At 38.2% G+C, this 21,922-nt stretch overlaps 1 protein-coding gene across 11 annotated transcripts in view; it reads right to left on the bottom strand.

The window, feature by feature from the left end:
- Positions 1–21,922, bottom strand: part of NAV3 (neuron navigator 3) — a 523,919-nt gene that overhangs the window by 47,156 nt on the left and 454,841 nt on the right. For 9 of the 11 annotated variants that reach the window (XM_048934384.1, XM_048934394.1, XM_048934333.1 and 6 more), the window contains 4 exons: positions 13,796–13,934; positions 10,382–10,652; positions 7,579–8,284; positions 5,563–6,051 (listed from right to left, as the gene is read on the bottom strand). In XM_048934384.1, coding sequence (XP_048790341.1) covers positions 5,563–6,051; positions 7,579–8,284; positions 10,382–10,652; positions 13,796–13,934 — 1,605 coding nt within the window. The remainder of the gene's footprint in view (positions 1–5,562; positions 6,052–7,578; positions 8,285–10,381; positions 10,653–13,795; positions 13,935–21,922) is intronic. The other 2 variants (XM_048934402.1, XM_048934405.1) reach the window with 1 other exon arrangement.

The following is a 21,922-nucleotide window of genomic DNA, read 5'->3' as shown; positions in this document are numbered from 1 at the left end:
TGCTTTTTCCCTTAAGAGCACAATGTAGTCTCACCGTATGGATTAAATTACGAAATGGCTTTAAGAAGGCTTCTGTATTATATATCACAATCACACCTCTGAGAGCAATGCTAACTTAGGACCATACTTCCTATCTAAGAAGACTCTCACTCTGTTACTAAAGTTCAGTTCCTGTTGCATCAGGGATGCTGGGTACTTTCATGTCACTACCTTTATCAAAGTAGGTAAAGGCAGTAAAATACTGTTGGAGTTACCATTATGGTCAGTCTGATGGCAGTAAACCACCTTCAGCTTAAGGAACACTTACAAACAATTTTCATAGTTAATCAGGGCCTCACTTGCATGGGGAGTCAGCAAATTGAAGGAACTTAGCAGGATGTCAGTACTGGCCTAGTGGTCCGGGTGACAATAGCTCTGACAGAGAGAAGACTTAATTTCCAGCATTTTGCTCCTGAAGTAACTAACAGGAATGAATAATAACTGGTAGAAAGAGAACATCATTATGAATGCACGATTCCTGTATTTTTTAGTTCTCTACAAACAGGAATGAGACCTTGATATTCCTTCGTGTATCTTTATGCATCTCTAAATCTCAAAACAAATAAACATGATCATAAGATGAACAGCTCCCACAAAGATTTCAAATACGTTAAAAAAAGATTATATTTTCTAATATTTCTTTAGTTTGAAGTCCTATGTATTTAACAATAATCTATATCACATTATCTAAAGACAAGGGAGTCAGTCATTCCTCCTTTAAGTCAATCCAAACTTGTGTATTTAAACAAGCCATGTACACAGGTAAGAGTACCATAGCGTTCTGCTGAAAAACTTTCGAATTCACATGCCCAAATGAAATTGAGGTGAATATTCCTAAACATAAGTATGGAATTATTGCAATCGCATAACAGTGAATGTATAAAACATTCATTTTCCTTTTTAAGATACTAAAATTTACAAAGGTGATCCTAGATTTTAGTTAGTTACATGAAAATATTAACCAGGGTACTATGTAATTATTTTTTCAAACCCATAAGTGGACATATGTTCTTAGTATCTGAAAACACTGTCTCCCCAAAAAGCTGGGTATGTTACTGGTACAGAAACTAAATTTCTTATAAATGAACTGCAATATCCAGTGATCCCCTTTGAAGACGAACAAAAAGTCCTTCCTTTCCCAAAAGAAGTATTGCATTCATAGAAATCTGTTTCTGGCTCAAAAGAAATGGGAGCCACACACCACTATTAAATGAGGCTGAGAATTTGCCACTCTTCCCGATGTCTTTCTTTGCCATGTCAATTGCCAAAATTACTCTTGCAGAAATATACCTGTACCAGTAGGCTGAAATGATTGATCCCACCATCTATCCATTCCCTTCATTTATTTTGCACTGCTGCACCCATCTGCAAGTTCTCTTGGGAGAATCCCCAGGGAGTCTTACAGTTTTTGGTTCCTTCTCCTTGGTGTTGACTTCAATTTGGGAAAGGCAGACAATGGCCATAATGAAATATCTTTGGGCTGTATTTAACTGTTGCAGAGCTGCTATGGAATAAAATAAATTATTGCAAGCGAAGGAACGCTGAGGGCAATCTAGGATAGCCAAGCTGATATGAGACTTACAAATGAGTTTACATGACTGGCTGAGCACACCAGAAAATCTGATACATGATGCACTGTTTCACACCTTTAAAATCACAAAACCATCAACTCAGCTGATAAGTCATAACAATTGAAATCTTCAAGTGCTTAAATGGGTATCAATGCACATTCATGGTTCTCAGAACTGAACCATGTTCTAATGAAGTAAACCAAAACAAATCAATCATGTAATTAGAAAATACTTCAAATTCTGCTAATCTTGAAATGCAGCCATTTTTGCTGATGTAAAACTGCACTGTAAATTCCTTTATTTCTGCACTTTTTGTGCATCTGTTGCTGTCACTAAGACCAACCAGGAAAAAAAGGCAAATCTGTAATATTCAACAGCAATTAAGTATTAAACTAATTACTAGTGATGACTACCCATCGAAAATTTTATCAATTAAACCAGTGTTATTTCACCAATTAACTCCAGTTGAGAATTTTATTTTAGAGTACACAGAACTATTCAGTTTATTTTAAACACTCTAAATTGATGTAAGCTGAAATGCAAGTGCCCTTCCAGACTGTGAGTTACACTGCAATAACAAAAGAAGTAGACTTATCTAAATAAAAGCTGCTAGTGCAAAACTGGAAAAGGCCCTGAAGGAGATGCAAATTTTGCTGGAAAAGAATCTTTTTTTTCAGTATTTACTGAATATATTTTCTGTTTATTAAAGTAGAAAAATCTTTGTGGAATGACATAAAAATTGGCTGGAAGAGACTCTGATGCTGTACAATTCAGCAGTTGTCAGGAGGCCTATGTTTATGCCATGCCATTGCCTGGTGAGTATCCTGAAGGGCTGTGGGCAGTGCCCCCAGAAGGTCTGAGAGCTACTACCCTTAGCAAGATACCCATGCCTTGAGATTTTCATCTAATTTTCTGTGTTCTTTCAAAAAAGTAGTATGGGATAACTACTTTATAAGTCTTACAAGGGGATTGGAACTAAATGATCTATATTAAAGGTCCCTTCCAACCCATGCCATTCTATGATTATATGATTCCATGATACATCAGATTATAGATCACTGGGACAATGCTTTATCCTCCAGAAATGGCATTACAACTCCTTAGACACCCTTTCATCATTCTCTATTTTGTATTTGTAAAAAAAATATATTGTGCTTTGTTATATCCCTTCAATCTAACAAACAATTGCTCACTATTCAGATAACTCTTTTTCAACCTGGCCAAGCACCTTACTTTATTCCCTCATTTGTTTATGAGAATGTCATTTGAAACAACACATGAAAATTTACTAAGTTTCAGATTTCTTACTGTAGTTACCAATTCCTATCCTTTAATCACAAAGCCCAGAATTATTTAAAAGGATGGTAATGACAGACCCCATGCTATCTGTTACTTAATCTGTTTTAACGTCCTCTTTCCAAGGACATAAAGTCGAAGAGGCCTTGCCCACAGTCACCTCCATCCCACCCTTCCTCATCATTCCCCTTACTCAGTACATGCCCTTTAAAACCTCTTCTTCATTCCTAGAAACTGCAGGGCCAATTCAGACTCTGTCTGAAGCAGGGAACTGAAAAGTTCATCAGACTACTGAACTGGAGATGCCCCTAAGTAATATTTAACCTTTTCATTCACTTTTAGCATGCATGCCATTAGTGATGCTTAGCTATCAAACTATGATCAGTAATTCAAGAAAGCAAAAAATAAATTTATTTGTATATTTTTTATTAATTCTCTCTTCTCTTCCACCTTTCCCTATACTTTTTGTGCAGAGAATTTCTGTGGCTTGCTAGTTCTGTCACTTTTTACTTTGGTCTTTCTGATCTTGTCCCTACGTTATGTTAGTATATCTCACTGTGCAGACTGCTCATTCAGTCTTGTGCAAGCTCTAGAGTGACCAAAGGATCACTCTATGACTCTAGGATATAACCTGGGTTCCCCCACAATGGCTTACAAAGGAAAAACCATACAATACTTTGCCAAATATATCTGCCGCTAGCATTGCAAAATAATGCTTTTGTTTTGAGGAAATACTTTCCAGCATGGAGGTTTTGCTTTATAAAACATCTCAGAAATCACACATCACTTGTAAAATATCTTTTAGAAAAATAAAACTGCAAAAACCCTATGGGGGCTATAATTCCAGAATGGACACCCTTTTCTCAAGGTGCATTTGCTAAGTTTGAGGCCAGATCAGTATGATAAATGTTTCTCTCTCGACATAACCATGATTTCCCCATACGGACAAATCTGAATCTTAAAATATTGCCAAAGGCGAAGTATTTGGAACCACTGAAATTAAGTCACTGAACAAATACATACAGGATTAGAAGCAGAGGTTGCTCAGGAACTTACGCCAAACCATTAACATTTCAAATGTGATGTTTAACATCCCCTGCATAAATATGATCTTTAGCATAAATTCACCACTCTTCCACATCATCTTATTAACCTCACCATCCATATACACAGTCATAAAAATCAGTGGAAGGTTTTCTGATCTAAATATTGATAATTAATGTTCTGAGAAATATTTGGTTGATGGCATACAAAGCAAATTGCTATTAGAAAAATTAAAGGCACAGTGCAAGTCATGAAATCACTCATGTATCAGTGTACTATTAACTGCGAGATTACATTGCTATATACATATATAGTACTGTAACGATGTTAGTTAGAGGTGTGATTTGAGCTGATACAGTAATACTTATGAAGGCAAAATAAGAGAATGAAATGTGTGGAGAGTTTCCATCTAGATTTGACCAAAAGTTATCTAGTTTTGTTTTCTTTTGTTTTTGTTTTTGTTTTGTTGTTTGTTTTTCCATGCTGCTTCACTGAAAGTGAAATCTTTCCATCGGAAAGTCTTGGTATTGAATAATCGCTGGTTTAATACAAAGGAGAAAAGCTCTCAACAGTCTGTTTTTCAAATGTACACAAAATTTTTTTTCTTTCTTTTAAATAATTGTGCATTTTCCAAACAACTAGTTTTACCCTTAAAATGTTTTAGATATTTCTGACTCACTATAATTTTCTTTTTTGAATCAGATGCTGCATACATATTGAGAACATTGAATTTTCAATCCTCATGTGAGAGAAGAATTTCATTATCAAATCTTGGAAATTTTCACGGGATGTGAAAACTACTGACTGCCTACCAACACTTCTTTTGTCTCCTTTGCAAAATTTGAGTAAATGTTCCACAAAAAAAAAGTTAAATTATAAAAAAGAAATTTTCTCTAAGGGTGGCTACACCACTTTGTGTTATAACTTAAGTGGTAAAGCAGAAGTCTTTCACAGAGCAAACAGGGGAAAACCCTTTCTTGTTTTTGTCCATCTGTTCCAGATGACACTCCTGTTTTCTAAACAACATTCCTGCAAGGGAAACTGTATTTTAATGTCTGTGTAATGATTATCAGGTAAGAAAAATTGGTCAGGACCGGATACTTTAATGTGTGGTCATCTGAATGCAGGCACCCTCCAGCTCTGCCCCTGCACTGTACTTGTGGGAAGAAAACTGGTGGGGTCCCACATGTTGTGCAGGTTTGTTAGCTTGGGGGCAGTGAGACAGCTGTGGAGCTTCTGAATGCTGGGAGGGAAGGCAGAACTGGCATGCAGGACTCACCGTGTGGCCCTTTAGATAGATATGCCTTTAGTTAGACAATGTTCCCTTTTCTCTGGTTCTTCTCCAGAACAAGGGAACAATAACAAAAAAAACCCCAACAACTCAAGATAGAAAAAAGTGCTTGTAAAACCTCAAAAGGTGGTTGATTCCACATCCAATGCCTGCAGTAGCTTTCAGCTTTCTTTCCTTCCTTTGATCCTTTTCTACATATAGGGCTAGGCTGCTAGTTAAACAGCGTCCCTTTAGGAAAATGGATGCAGGCTTCATTTTTTTGGCTCCTGTCCTTTTGCCTCTCACTGGTTTTGTGGTCACTGTATCTATAGGCAAGCTCACCTTTCCGAAAGAGTAGATCTGACGCTTCCCGTCCTCATGAGCAGGCTCTGAACCTCCTGAGTGCTTGTTGTCAGTCCAGAGAGAGAGCCATGATGGCTAAGAGGAAGGTCAATAGACTCGGAACTGGTGTGCAGGCTAGTCATGGACTGGTAACTTGGTGTGTCCTTACTGCCCGCTGAAGAGCTGCTCAGGTTTGCAGCCCACACAAGAGCACCTGATGTGAAAGAGTGCACTGAGGCGGGACTGGAAGCCAAGGAGTGACTTAAGCTTACAACATCTGCATTTAAGTCCGAAGGTTTACTGAAGAGGGGGCTGCTGCTACCACTTTGCCCACCTGCACTGCCCATGCTGCCTGTGCCCGAGGACGGCGATTCCAGGCTGCCTTGCCGTGCCAAGGTGGTACTAGGGCTGGGCATTGCCGATGTGGGTTTCACACCTTCAGTACTGGGTGCAGAGGCAGCTTTACCACTTGCCTTGGCACCAAACAACCTAAATGTAAAACAAATAGCTTTAGAGAAACTGATAGCCACATTAAACATTCATGGCGTAACATCCTAAGAGCCGAACGACACATTTTAATTACTGCTACTAAAACCATGCCTACCTAGTTGTTCAACGGCATCTCAAAATTAAATTCACTTAACCATATTATAATAATCAGGGTTTGTTTCATTAGCAACAGCTATTATTTACTCCTATTCAGATGTGCTCTTTGCACATGCAGACCCTCCCAGAGAGAGGGAAAATAAGCACATTTTTGTCTTATTATTGCATGAACAGATTACACTTTCACCCACATTCAGGAATTTAACATTCCCACAGTCATTAGGCTTTTAAACCTCTTCCTTCTCAAATCTGCTAAAATGACTGCAACAAACACTTGCAAAATCCTTCAAAGTTTAACTAACATCTGAGTATTTCTGTAAAATTTTCCTTTGTTGCTCTTGTGCAGAGTTCCTCTTGTGGTCCCTTCAGACAGAATAAACTGCACCAGAGCTAAACATGCCCCATTTGTTTCCAAGGGCAGTCCTGGCAGAGGTGTATTTCACATAATTGCTCCCAGTAATTATACAGAAGAAATTGTCCACAGCGACGATGAAAAAGTCCCCCAGTACTCTAAAACTGTTGAAATAAAGGCCATGTGATGATTCAATGTCTTACTGAAAATGTATTAAGCTTTAGTTAAAGTGCAGCTCATAAATTAATGAGAAATAAATGCAAAGCTTATCGTGATGTGAAAAATGCATGGCTAATAATGTAAGAATCTGTTTTACTTATTACCAAGCCCACAAAGCCAAGCTGCAGCTCCTTCAGCAGCTGGAGATGCTGTTTCGGTAACTAGCCACCAGAAGGCAGACTTGGCTTTTTTTTTTTTTTTTTTTTTTTTTTTTCAGCAATGGAACTGCTTCACCCAAAAGTGCATGCTGATTTTCACATCCCAAAACATTACAGTAGGGCATTTCCAACTGAAATTTAGTTTTGATTAATGCTTTTGAAGAAAGACATGAGAAAGCTGCTTGGAAAATGAAACTCTTCCAGCTGGAGCTGCTGACAATGTACAAGAAAATACTTCATTACCTACAGAGCTCATCAGTTCTCTGAACAGGCTACACCACCTGTTCAAGTGACAGAACGTGCCTTAACAAGGTGTCCTATTTATGGATATATCAGAATATTGAGAAAGAACTTCTCATGTGCTTGAACAGTCATTAAGAACTTATTTTAGCTTTCAAACTATCATCATGAGAATGTACTTAAATTGGTCAAAGCTCAAGCAATAGCCACGGCCAAAGCTCAAGCTATAGCCATGTCATGTCTGGAGAGGTCTTTAGGCCTAAACAAATAATTGTGTTGTGGGAAGGAGTATTACCCTTTTTGCCTCTTTCTGTATTTGGTTCTCTGCTTATGGGAAAATATACTCCAAAAATCTTTTTTGCCCACTAGATACTTGTTTGACACATCAAAAATCTCTCCTTTATCTACAGCAACACGAGGAATTCATAGAAAAGCACATACCTTCGAAATGTGGGTGATGCAATATCTGGGTATTTGGATCCTGGCTGCCTAAGTCCCGGTGTGCCAGAGGCGCTTGCTGAAGTTGGGCTGGATTTTGGGGAACTTGACAGTGAGACACTCTCAGAATCAGACACGGCCACTTTTTCCTTCTCCTTATCCGTCTGATTGATGGTGACAGGACTGGACCGCCCGGACCCAATCTTGCTTGGCTCTCGCAGTTTGGTGGCAGCGGCGCCCGCAGACTTGCTGCTGACATTGGAGTCGATGCTGCTGGTGCTGGAGCGGTGCCCACCTCTGCCTGGGATCCCAGTGCCGCTGGACTTAGATGGGCGAGGCAGGCTTCGATACTGCAGCGTTGTCTTCGAGTTCACGTGCAGAACGCCATCGTCCTGGTTCTGAGAACCGTCTAAGCTTGTCTTCCGTCCCGCGTTGGACTTGCCACCGATGGCTGAGGATTTGGGCATCTTCCCCAGAGTTGCCGATCCACTTGTGATAGTCGCTCCACTTGCAGTGATTATGGTAGAAGATCCCATCCCAGACTTCTTGAACCCGAAGGACCCAGTAACAGTTGATCGCCCAATACCAGAGGGAGGCTTCTTTCCTTCGTCACCACTGCTCTTCCCTGCATCTGATGGAGAGCGCTGAATGGAGGCTCCTTTCAGAGGAGTTTTCACTTTTTCTGAAGCTTTTGCATCGTCTGTTTTTCCTAAGTAAAAGTATATTTGAAAAGGTCACTTGTGTTTGAAGCTGAAATATCTCCAAATCTAATTTTAATGCTATGTGATTACAATTTCAAAATGAAAAAGTAAACAGAAATACCATCTTAAAAAAGCAGATCCATTTAGGACTTTTTCAGTTCTCAATAAGCAGTCAGGATCAGGTATAATACTTCTAAGTAAGCTTTCAAGTATTAAACTCTGAAGCCCTCCTGAATATTTCCATATTTTATACATAGCAAGAAAGTGTGGATGTACAAAACACTCCAGGACGGACCATAAAAAATCTGATTTTCTGCTGTTTTGGTTTTCTTTTTCTATTAATGGTATTTTATATGTAAGAAATACTATTTGAAAGTAAAACACGACATGTAATTAACATTTCCTGAAGAATGACATTAATTATGAATGTAGAAATCAGTGGTACTTACTGAGTTCTTTGGTTTTCATCAATTGCTTTTTTAGCTTATCACTAAATTTGTTCTTTTGTTAGCTACAAAAATTATCAGAGAGATTATGTTGTCATGGTACAAATCTTCTTGATCTATAATGATATCAATTATATGAGTTAATAGTTTTTGTCCTATCCTTAATGTCTTTTCAAGAGCCTCAGGAGAGGCTCTCCCAAACTGCCTACATGCCATATATTCCTACATAAAATTATTGTGACATTCAGAAAGGTTTAAATAAGATACTCTTCTATCTCAAAAAAAAAAAAAAAGAAGTGGCAGACAAAAATGCTATTTCTGTTCTTGTCTGATTTATCTCTAAGTATTTACTGTACACTCTTAATTAGCCACAAATATTAGGCATAACAAAAACATCAACTCATATTTAATTCAAGTGATTACAGAGTTTTTGGAGGTAGGTGGCCTGACTTTTCTTAATGAACTAAACTTTAACAAGGAGCAACAATTACAAGTCAGAAATAAATCCACTCGCATATTTGTGCAGTGCACATTTTATGCCGCACAAAGACACACCAGGACACTGATCAGGCACTTGCACTGCAAACACACAGGCTACTAGTACATACTCAAGAAATAAGAGCCTCTATTCTGTGTTGCATAGTAGCAAGTTCAATTGGATCTTCCACAAAACAGAAGACCTGGGAAATTTATCTTGGCACGTGGCTACCTTGGTAGGATCTCTTTTTTTAGTTGCTATTATGAGGGTGTCACTGCTGCAACCACATGAGCACTGACTGCTGCAATGATCCTGAGTGTCCATACAAGATCAGAGGCTGACTAATAGCAGTTCCAAATTGCTAAGAAACAAAAGTGGCTCACAATAAGTTCATTCTGAGAAGTTCCTTATTAGTACAACTGAGGGTTAATACACACTCATTAAATGTTTCATCAGGACAGGTCAAAAGTGCTAGAAAATGTCCTACTAAGGATTGATAGTGCTTTAGTAAAATGATAAATTAGAAGGTACTAATTGATGGCTTCCACCAACTTTGGATTTTTTTGCTGCAAAAGTAGATTACAAAAGCAGCTATTATTCCTTAGAAGCTTTTCAGAAGATAAGAAGTCATCTAGAATAGAAGGAATTTTGTAAAATGAATAGTTTTAGATTTTTTATTTCTTAAAAACAGACTAGAAGATACCTACAATACATATAATGTGACAATTTAGGTTTAATTCAGAAACACTAAACTTGAGTCCCCTGGTTTGACCTTTAGAGGTTAAAACTTTTAAACTCAATTTTTAACCTCTTGTGATTTCTACACATATCTTCAGTATAGGTTTATTTTTTCTAGAGAATAATGACAGGGCAGAAATGAGTCCAAATATTTTTTTTAAAGAATTCCCTGGTAGATGTTGTGTACTGATATGATAATAAAACAAAATGTAATCACAGCTTATCTATACATATTTGATTAATAACTTATTAGTCTGCAATGTAGCACACAATCTTGGCTTAGAATCAGTTGTGAGAATAACACAGTTTTTGATGTCTGCCACTCACTTATAACATCCATTAACTATTTTCAAGCCTTTAAAAAATCTTTATTGCTTATAAGTGAAGTAAAAGTATAAAGCTTAATTCTTAATGCAGGAAACTGAACTACAAAAATGTCCTACCTGGGGTCTTGAGAGCACTGGTCCCTGCTTTGTGCCTGGACTGAGTGGCTCCCACTTGTGTAGTCATGCCTCTCCTCCAGGATCCTGTCTGTGAGAGGGGTGCTTTCTGTCCCCCCTTCTCTGACTCTTCAGACAGCCCCGAGGGAAGGCCTTTCCACTTGCCACTGCTGTCTATGTTGCTGTCAAAATCTTCCTCTGGTTTCTTCAGCTCTTCAGTGCTGCCCCAAGTTTCGCTGTCTGTAACTGAACGCTTCTCCAAGTCTGTCTTCAGCTACAAGAAATTAGTATGGAAAACAGTCAGTTTCAGCACCTTCAGAACTTGCTGATTTAAGTCCCAGGAAGAGAGAAGAATAAGCTTGTTGCATTTGAACTGAGGGACATGGAAAACTCTCGTCTAAAATGTCTCCTATTTTGGGAAAGACGTTTTCCTCTTTATACTCTTATTTTCAGAAGAATTCAACTCTTCCCTTCATAGGCGAGCTGGTATGAAGTAAAACATAATTTACTCTCATCATCAGCTGTAACACCTTATTTATTATCATCTGCCTATGAATTTCACAGAAGAATTACTGTGCTGAGGGGTTTCAATAAAGCCTGATTGGGACGATCCCTAAAGATACTGCTAACCTCATTGTAGGCTGCTTTCTTGTTTTTATTTGTCTGCTGAAATCTTCTTCTAACCAAGTTAGAACCACTGCTCCAGCAGCACTGATTATGCTATGCCATCAGTGACAAAGCATAACATCTCTACTAACATTATCAGTGCTGCAGATGATGGCTTTTCTCCACATTTTCCTCCACTAAGCTTAATCATTTTGATCAAGAAAGTTGCTCTAGGTGCATCAGCCAGAAGAACAGCTTTTGCAAGCAGTACCCCACCAGCTTGCTTGCTCAGAAACTCAGACCCACGTGGAAGATCCCAGGAGACCTAACAGTGCTGTGGCAGTTGCCTCCCCACAGCCCCAGGTGAAAGCAGCATGCTTCAGGGAGCAGCCCAAAATGCAGGCACCACATCAGCTTTGGAAGTGGCCTAAATAGAAATGCCGGGGACTGATCCTACCTCTGGTGTTGAGACTCACCATCTCTGTGCTGACAGGTTGTTTGTTGTCACCTTTCCTCCTCCGTTTTCCCAAAGCCTCCCTACCTCAGTCTCAAGCCTCACTGGCACATTACCATCCCAGTAGCCTGTTCTCTTTCCTCCTTCATCTTTACATTTAGTTTACCTACACCTCTAACAATAAAACCAGTGCGTTAGTCAGGTATCACTACTTATTGTGTGACAGCACTGTCCCTACACAGGCACCCTAAGCAGTCCTACAAACGGGATGGTGATCAGAGGAGAGCTATTTATTAGTCTGTGTTACCACAGCTCCTTCACAGAGACACCTCTGTTGTTGTTTCCTAGACACTGCTGTCATAAGAAGGATTAATACTGATTAGATAATCAGCGTAATCAGTAATTGTTTATACATTTTTCATTTAAAGCGTAGAAAACACAAAGGCAGTCAGCACTCTCAAAATTTCATATCTGTTTTGGAGAGGCTTACACAGATTTGGGGTAAGGACTGTTAGGAAAAAAAGCCTAAACAAAACTTCTACTCAAATATTACAGGGTCCTTCATATCAGAGTTTGTCTTGGTGCTATTTTCAAATGTGTAATGTTCCCAGAATTTTTCTCATAACTGAGCAGTTATGAACACATAACTACACATTTTTTGAAGCAAACTGCACCATTTCCAAGGAGTGACAAAAACAACGCTTTTTAAAAGCCTTTTTTTCACTATTACTGGACCCCAACAGCAACGTTAATCCTGTTTTAGTATGTAAACAACAACAAAATACACAATGTAAACCTCAGGTTATAGCCAGCCTGCATTGCTACAATCACAAGAAGATGGCAAAAGGGACCTCTGTGTTGCAAGATTATGTCCTGCACCTGGAGAACAGCTGGCAAAATCCTTAAATACTGTGCTTATCTCAGCTTCTGGCTCAGATTGCAGCCAGTCTGGAATACTCAGTTCTCTGATTAATCTGCTTGATGTGAAAACTAATAAAAGTCTGTTCATAGCTTTCATGACATAATGCAATGTTGGCAGAAAAGCAGTGTTTGAAAACATGCTGCTTTTATGTTTATCACAGAACAAAATGCAGCTAGTATAATGAGTATTTAGAAGATGAGTTCACTCAAGCAGAAAACCCAGAAAGAGTTAAATGGTCAGTCTGAGATTTCTCAGTGATGATGATGATAGTGCAGTGGAACAAGGAAGCCAGGACCCAGCTGGCTGTTACTGTTGGTATGAAAAGGGAGAAGCAAATCTCCAGTTAGCAACCATGGGAGGACCTGACTGAATGGGAAAGCAATGGTAAAAACTAAAGAATGCTGGCATCTGCATGAGTACCATCTCATGAGTACAGAAGCAGCCTGAAACTCATTTCAGAGCTTCTATTGCAGATTAAGACCATCTCCATTCCCAGACTTCTCCATTGTCTGTGGGGAAATAAAAAATGTGTTCTCATACTGACACAGTCCACCACAGTCCACATCTACAAAATGGTTCTCTCAACTCCAGGCACTGGCTGCCTGCAAAAGTCTCTATGGAATTCAGGGTGTCAGTCTTGGCTCCTGGATTTTTGACATGAAATCACTAGAGGCAAAATCTTTTCTCCTATGCTGAGTTTTCAGTCTCGAGGTTCCTTGTTTATAAACAGAAGATGCCATACTGTTCTACCGGGACTAACTCTTCCCTTTTTTCTTGATTTTTCATGAACCAAGTCCTGTAAGCAGCCCACATCACCTTTTTTATCACTTGAACTTTTAAGGTTAGCTAGGAAGAAATAGAAGGGTGTCTGGCACAAAAACTTTTCATTATCTATCTATCTGTCTATCCATTCACCCATCCACCCACGTATGTACATACTTACTTACATACACAAATATATGTATCATATATAAAGCTTTATATAAGGTTATGTAAAGATTTCTCAGAACTCTATTTTGATACTACATACTGCCAGCTTTCACAGCGTTGTGCAAAACTTGGATAAAAGGATCAGCGTTTGTGATTTAAAAGGAAAAAAAGAGTAATTTTGAATCAAAAGTGACAGAGACCAACAAATCATGGGCAGCATTTCACCTGCAACAGGGAACCAAATAATTAAAATTTAAGAGATAGTTAAACATTTAATGTTTCCTTTGTGGGGCTATGGAAAACATGATCGGACAAGACTTCAGGAGACGTGTTGGTCCATAACCCTATCCAAAATACAAACTAACATCCAGAGACAGGACCTGAGCTGGTAAAATATAAATATTTCATTTTTTTGGGAGGCATTGTTACAAAGGCTTTTTTGTTTGTTTTTTAATACTGCATACCTGAGTGGTGTGGCAAGAAATAGCAATGGAAAACTACTTACCTGAGCATGAGCATTCTTTCTTGAAGAGGCAGTTATATTGGAGTAAGAGCTGACAGATGAGGTGGTGTTCAAATCATCCGTGCTGAGGTTGTCAAGAGTGTCACTGAGGCCACTACTAACTGAGCTGCTGTCATCCCAGCTGCAGTGAAAGAAGTACATCTACTTACATACTGTACCAATAGGAAGAAAGCATCTCAAAATCAACGGACAGCATTACTTATTTTTCAACAGGTTTACCAGAAAATTTTCACTTTTGTTTCGTAATGTACAGTGCATATTATTAGTTTTCAGACCTTAAAATTAATTTTTCACTCACTGACAAATGGTTTCTTGTTCAATTAATAAACAAACAGTTGCCTTTGAAAAAATTAACGTCAGGTCTAAGCAAGCAAGGTAAGCCATTAAAACAGGTTGTTTCATACTTCACTGTGAACACATTCAGTACACTGGCAGGGAAACCCATTAAACCTACCTGGTATTGCTAGCTAAATCATTATTAATAACTTGGAGAACACCTGATGGATTTCCAGGCTACAGAAAAATAGAAGGAGCATCTCTTTCGCAGCCTAATCAACTGTCAGTAGGAAGCCAGTATTTCCAAAAGTTTTATTTTCTTATCTTAAGCCTTTGTCTCATGGGAGCAATGCCATCATAATAGGATTCCCTGACAATACAGTCACCAGAGTTGACAGAGAACATGTTATACATCTCTCAAGAAACACAGGCTGTCAAATCCTGTTTTGGGAGATTGAGGCAGAGAATGTGAATGAGTAAAAAGCTATTCTTACAGAATTGTCATCTATCTACTTTCACAAAAGATTTGTTTTCCCACTGAAAGGAGGTGGATTAGTATTTCTCAGACCCTTCTCCACACAACTGTTTCTCCATGCTATTACACTATGACCACCATGGCTCTTAACTTATTGCTGTATCCAACATTATAGCTATATACTTCCAATTCTGCCACATTTTCACCTGCTAATCTTGCTTTGGGTTATCCCCAGTCCAGGGTTTTTAAAAAATCCACTTTGTGGATTTTTTCTCTCTCTGATAGTTTTAGACATCCAAAAGTTAGGTATCTCATTTGATCTATCTGCCTTGGCACCCTTTCTAACTAAGAAGCCTCCAAAAGGAGGCAACTTATCCTATTTTAAAATATATCTTTTTTTTTTTTTTTTTTTTTTCAGGATGAAGGTACATTTTATACCTCTTTCTCCCTCCTGGAGTAGAAGGTTGATTAAGCCTATTACAGACACGTAACCTTTGCAGAAACAAAGTTAGGTGACATGTTTAGGTATAATGTTAAAGTTCAAAAAACAAGAAAGGGTACATCTTCTGCTGCAGCCTATGTCACATTCTGCCTTTTAGGTCAGATTCTGTAATTCAGACCCAGATTCTAATATTTAGCCCTAGAGTCTAGTTACATCTGAGTACTATTGCTACTAGTCATTCAGAGAATGCAAGGAAAATACCAATAAATTCTGTTTTGCAAGCTTCGATTAACTATTTCACATAAGTGTTTAGAAGGTCCTAGCAGCAGTGACAATGAATTGTGTGACAACAGAATGTGACAACAGAATGATGCACCAGAAAGTTCAGTGCACAAGTCGTGTATCATAGCAACTGCAGCAAGCATTATCTTCATTTTGTGAAAGGTAGAAAATCGCATTAGTAAGCCACCTCGGTGACAAGGTAAATGTATTTTGGAGGGCAAGAGTTTATTACAGTACTGTGCTTTCACTGTTAAGTACAATGACAATAAATAAATTAATCTTCTGCAACATTACCAGGCAATATACATACAAGTTATTTTAAAATATGATTTCATATCTAAGCCATTATATTATAGATTGTCCACATTAACCTTAGAGCCCTCTCTGAAGCACTAGACATTTATAGTGTCTGTATTTTTCAGTGTCTATGAGATATGGAATTTCACTGATGCTAAATGCCATTACTGAAAAGTTATGCATCACATAAGAACATAACATGTATAACTACTAAAATCAAGAACCTTAAAGTTAAATAAAAACATAAATATTTCAACATGTGATCTGTTTTTTTGCAACAATGATATCACCTCATCACTTTTAAAAGTAAACAGTCATAAGATAGATTCAAAGTATTGGGCGCTTGCACAAGCAACATGAACATGAGTATGACAGTCACATTAATAATACTTGACCATCAGTTTCTCGAGTCTATTGTAAGGCCCTGGGGATAAAGATCAACATTTAATTCAATTTGCTTATGTCTTCTCATTATTTTATTCTATTTAATTTTTTACTGCTTCATTTTATGCTCATTTTTCTCAGTAAGAAGATTCAGGTTTTCTGAATTTGGAAATAGTCCACATCTGATTCACAAAATATTAACACATCATTTTCTCTCAACAGCTGAAGTTGTCAGGCAAAAATGACTATGATTTTATGCTCATTCTGTATGGCTTCTCTGTAGTGTTTCACACTCATCACACCTCACTCACCAGGGGATTATTAGTAGGTTCTGGGAACACTCATGGCCATCCTGTAAGATACATACAAGATTACTTTGACACTTCCACTATTGACCTTTCAGAGTCATCACTATATTTGTCTGGAATTTTTTTCTCTGACAGGAGGTGCTCAAGATGTTTGCTAAATGTGAATCATAGCATCATAGAATCATTAAGGATGGAAAAGACCACCAAGATCATCTAGCCCATCCATTGTTGAACCCTCACCAACATGTCCACTAAACCACGTCTCTAGATGCCATATTTGCACTGTTACTGAACACTTCCAGGGATGGTGAGTCCACTACTTCCCTGGGCAGCCTGGGCAGAGTGGTGCATCACCACTCTTTTGAAAAAGAAATCATTCCTAACACCTAACCTGAACCTCCCTTGGCTCAAGTTTCAGGCAGTTGTAGAGAGCACTAAGGTTTCCCTTGAGCCTTCTCTTCTCCAGACTAAACAATCCTAGTTCCCTCAACCACTCCCAACAAGACCTATGCTCCAGACCCTCCACAGCTTCACTGCCCTTATCCAGACATACTTCAGGGCCTTAATGTCTTTCTAATAATGAGGGGGCTTTCATACTCAAAATTTTCTACTAACATTCAGAATATCTGAAGCAACAGGATTACCAAAATCTCCTTCTTTCCTATAGGTCATTTTTCTAAGCAGAAATTGATTCCTTCTTGACACGCTTTTTTTTTTTTGTAAGATCTTTCTGAAAATATATAGTAAAAAAATGGTAACTCTGGCAAAGCAGACCATATAATGAAGTAATGAAGAACGTTGTCCTGTGTTTATTTTACTGCATTGTCCAGAGTTGTTTTAACTTGATCAGGCAGTTTAATCTCTTCTGTTTTAGCACACAGTGCTTCTGCCTTTTGAGCTCCCTTTACTTGTGTCTAGAAAGTATAGCTGCCATCAAATGAGTTACTATAATTTCTAGATAATAAAGATGCTGCATTTAAAATTTGGAACATTTCCTGATGATTCATATTCATTTCTCCTTTAAACTGGAAAAAATATATGACAAAGAAATCCAGTAAAATTTTATGCTCATTACCGTCAGATTGCAAACCCATTATTGCTAATCTGCAGCAAATTTTCACTGTAACTTCTGCTGTTGTTCCTCCTACCCTTCACCAAAATAATATTGACATTATTCATTGTCAGCCTTCCTAAGGAACTTAATATAGATTTTAATATACTGGAAAGGATTTATCTTTCATTTTAACTTAGTCTTTCATTTACTTTTCTCTTTTTCATGCATCCTACACAGTTTATGACATGTCAGGTTAGCCCTCCTGTTCACTAATGACTCATGTCACAAAAGCACATCTTACCTTTCTGTAACTTTGGCAAAATCTTTATTTTAATATCAACGTCAGGTTGATTTTATTAGAAGAAAGCTCAGCAAATGCAGCTGTGCTATCTGAGAGACTGAGGCTAAGAAATACATGCCTTATTTTGACAGATTCTGGCAGCCTTTTCTTTAGGAAACCCTTGGATCCCAAGAGGAATAGAACTACCTTGATGTTTCGCAAGTCATAATCCTCACATTAAGGATGTTGATTTTGCCTTTTATGGGAATAATCCTATCAAAACTAGCTAATTTAAAAATTTCTTCCAAGTCACACTTTGCTGGGCACAGACTTTTTAGTTTTTCATTCAACTAATGGCCCAAAGTCTCTATCCAGACATGTGGCAGCTCAGCTGGGCTCACCTCAATCTGCTGTGGTCTGGGGTTCGAAACACCAAACCCAGAGCAAGTCAGCAAGCCAGTTCACATTGTGAATAAATGTAACAGTTTCTAATAACCCAACCACATACTGGTATTTGTTCTCTAGGAACACTTCATTAATTTAGTACTCATAAGATGTCTGCTCTAGGGATGAACCTGAATTTTGCATTAAAGCATGCTGTTTCTTGTCATTATTTTGTGAAGTTGAAAGACTTCCGTAGCAGAAGGGACTATATGAAGCATAATTGAAGACTCCTTGCAACCTGCAGGTTATTAGGTGACTGCTTCAACCAAAGTTTTTAACAAGTTGGACACGAATAAAGTGTTTCTAATTTTCTTCAGAGCTTAACATCTAACTTGCAAAGATGTAATGCTTGCAAGCATACTCTTTGAAACTACCATGTGCTGCAGGCATAGCTCAAAAATAAGATTACCAGCACCTCGACCTGCTTACTAAGTAAAACAAGGGACCACATGTGATGAGTGACAAGGGATATACAAAATTCCAAACAACTATTTTAAAAATGAAAAACCCAACTTCAGATTATATAAAACAAGGACTCTAGATTTCAGGGAAAGTAGTTCAAATCACGATTGCTTGCAAATGCATCTGCACAAGAAACATGCATTCAGGTGAAACAAGCAACTGTTTTCCTACTTCTGAGAGTCTTTACAACCCCATGTAGTTGTTTTCATACTGATAGCATTTAGTTCTATCAATACTTAATTCTGATAATTATTAAAACACTTCAGACATACAGAGAGTTGAAAAGGAATCTGTGTAGAAGGAACGCCTCTTCAATTTGGGACGTAGAATAAGCACGCCTAACCATGTGACAGGCACAGAATAGTGGCTTCCCTCCCAATTCCTGGTTAGATTTATGGCCAGCATGTTAGAATCCTTACTCTGAAGCATACCTCATGCTAGTTTGCCTGAGATTTTTGCAGTAACATTTTCAATATGCTTTCTACTCAGAGGATCTGTGGTTTGGGCTTTCTTTGATGCATCAGATGTGCCTATCAGAGTATTTGCACCAGCTAAAGCTCTAAAACTCGTCCTTGTTTCTATCTTGGCTGCTTTAAATCCTAACAATTCTCATGCATTTTCAAGCTAGCAATAATATTTCCACTGGAAAAGACAGTCACTTCTGAACTGGATTTAATTGCAGAAGGTGCCTGTGAATACTACAGAAATCCCAGTTCTCCACAAATTGCTCTAAATTCTTGAAGTAAAATTCTAAATACTCCAGGAGGTCTAGGAATCCACAACTTGCTATCTACACAGTTGGTTAGTTTCCACTATCACCCTTTGTCTCATTTAATTAGTGTGAGGTACTAAGAAGATCTCTCTGTAATAATCCTCTTACTGACCTTTCTGCTGCTTAGTTATTCTGGAAATAGCAAGGTGTCTGAAGTCAAAATACTTAACAGTATGTAGAGCTGAATGAAGATTGTAAGCATATCCCCACAAGTATTCTCTCGAACAGAAAGATAAATTGCACTCAGCTGTGCTCATGTCACTTTTGTGTTTATTTTCCACAAGTATTCAGTTTTCTCTGCTTGAAAAAAAAAATCCAGTTTTAAGTTCACACACTGAAGTATATCAACCAAAGGAGGAATATTTTCTATGGAATAAGACACTGTTTTACACAGCAGGTGGACAAGCAGCAGAGTTCCAGGGCAAAGGGGCAGTGAAACAAGACAGAAAATACTTCATCATATGCTACATAAAAAAGATCTGCAGAAATATGCAACATTTTCAAGATGTTTTGAGTGACTGCCAAAAGCACAGAAAGCACTTTATTGGGCAAGCAATGAATACTGAAGGTAAATGACAAGAGGAACGTGGAGCTCACAATCCATGTTAGCTCCATGGGTACACAAAACTATTCTTCATTCACAGTACTGGTTTTAGAAAATCAAAGCAGTCTCTAATTGCAGAGAAGACACAATGGACAGCACAACTATAATGATTGTTCCTTCCACCCTTCCTGTTTCTATTTTCAGCATTTTCCTATAAGCCTTTAAACTTGCCAGCTCAATAAAGTTCACCATACTGAAAAGCTGGATCAGGGCGTGGTATTTGTTTCAACAGTGGTGTAATTCATTAATGTTTGAGAGTGTCTCCAGCCAAAGTGGCCTAAGAAAGTAAATAAAAAAGCTTTTCTCAAGCAGATCATCAGGCTAATGAAGGCAGCAAGACTCCAATTAGTGTGAGAATTCTGGAAAAGTGTGGTTTCTTCAGAACACTCAAGCTTTTGGCACAAGTTGCACAAGTTAGAAATTTAGTCAGATACTAGGAGAAAATTCTTTACTGTGAGGGTGGTGAGGCAGTGGCAAAGCTGCCCAGAGAAGCTGCCTCATCCCTGGAGGCGCTCAGGGCTAGGGTGGATGGAGCCCTGGGCAGCCTGAGCTGCTGGGGGGCAGCCCTGTCCATGGCCAGTGGTTGGAACTTTACAGTGGTGGGCTTTACAGTCGCCTACAATGTAAACCATTCTCTGTGACTCAGGGAATCATAGGTTGACATTTAATTCTCTAAATAGTGTGCAAAGGCAGGTGCATACAACAGTTAAGAAGCAAAGACTGAAAGGATGTGAGTGATACGACTTTAAACCAGATGCCCACAGCAAAAAGATTAAACTTAGTGCATCTTTCTCTACACTACTTGCACAAGTTTGGCCCTGCAAAAGTAAGACAAATCTCATTTATAACCAGTCCATGCTTAAACTAGTCCCACACAATTAAATCCATAAAGCAGGGAACACAGTGCATCAGCCTCCACAACATACTGCACACATGTGCTTTTTTCTTCTCTACCATGCATTAGTAAAATGTATATCAGCATGAAGTCCAGGCTGCTGCCATGAACCATCATCTTCTCTGTATTTCAGCACATTTCAGGAAGACTAGGATTCAGCCTTAAAATAAAGACTACAAGAACTCCCCTAGCTGACTTTTGAGAACATAAATTATCTCTTAGCTCACTAAGAAGGTAATATAAGAAAATAATTGGACTGTTTTACTCAGAGCAACTCCTCAATAGTATGTCAATATATCAGCTGGAGAACTCTCTCCTTCAAAGCTCAGTTCATTGTGAATTAATCCATTTTACATCTTTTACCGGGAGCTCACCTGCTCATTATTCATAAAACAGATACACTGACCCCTTGCACACAAATTCAAGATGGCACAGAGTTCATAAAATCAATACTTTGTTTCAATCCACAGACTCACAGAGCAAAATCCCAGGCCCTGAATCAAACCAGAAGCTGTCCAGGGTTATAAATTTCATTATAGCTATTCTGTCCTCATAGCTAAATGAAAATGTAGTCAGCTGGACTCATACTTCACTGCCTTTTCCTCAGCAAGTTTAATGCATTATCTGTCATACCAAAACAAGGCAACCACTGAAGCATTAATCTTGCATTACTTTGGGGTCACTGATAGAAAATCATGTCATGCACATTTCAAAATGCACTTATTTAGCATATTCTAAGGAAAAATGTTTACAATTAGGAAGAATAGCAATGCATTTATGGATTAGCTTTTGTGTAGCATCACTTTGGGAGGATTTTTGTTTTATATTTGAAAAAAATTATATCCTACTAAAGCATAATTAGAGCAAAATGTATTTCTGCAATGTCAATATGCTTCCGTATTTCTTTTTCCACATTTTAAATATGTTCTTCAAGAAATAATTTGGCTTTAGAGCCTGAGGGGGGATAAAAAATAATAAAAAAAAAGATTTGATAGAAGATTTACATTTCTTGTGATAACCTTATGTACTTAATTTTTCACATCTCAGAACCTGAACAATTCTTCACCAGAACCCCTCATTGGTTTGCACTTATTTCTGAATATAATGCATAGTATGACATCAGAGGGACAGTGG

This window comes from Lagopus muta, chromosome 1 (genome assembly GCF_023343835.1).
Source record: "Lagopus muta isolate bLagMut1 chromosome 1, bLagMut1 primary, whole genome shotgun sequence".
NCBI classification, from domain to species: Eukaryota; Metazoa; Chordata; class Aves; order Galliformes; family Phasianidae; genus Lagopus; species Lagopus muta.
Note: the sequence above shows the minus strand (reverse complement) of the source record. Positions and strands in the feature narration are given on the sequence as shown.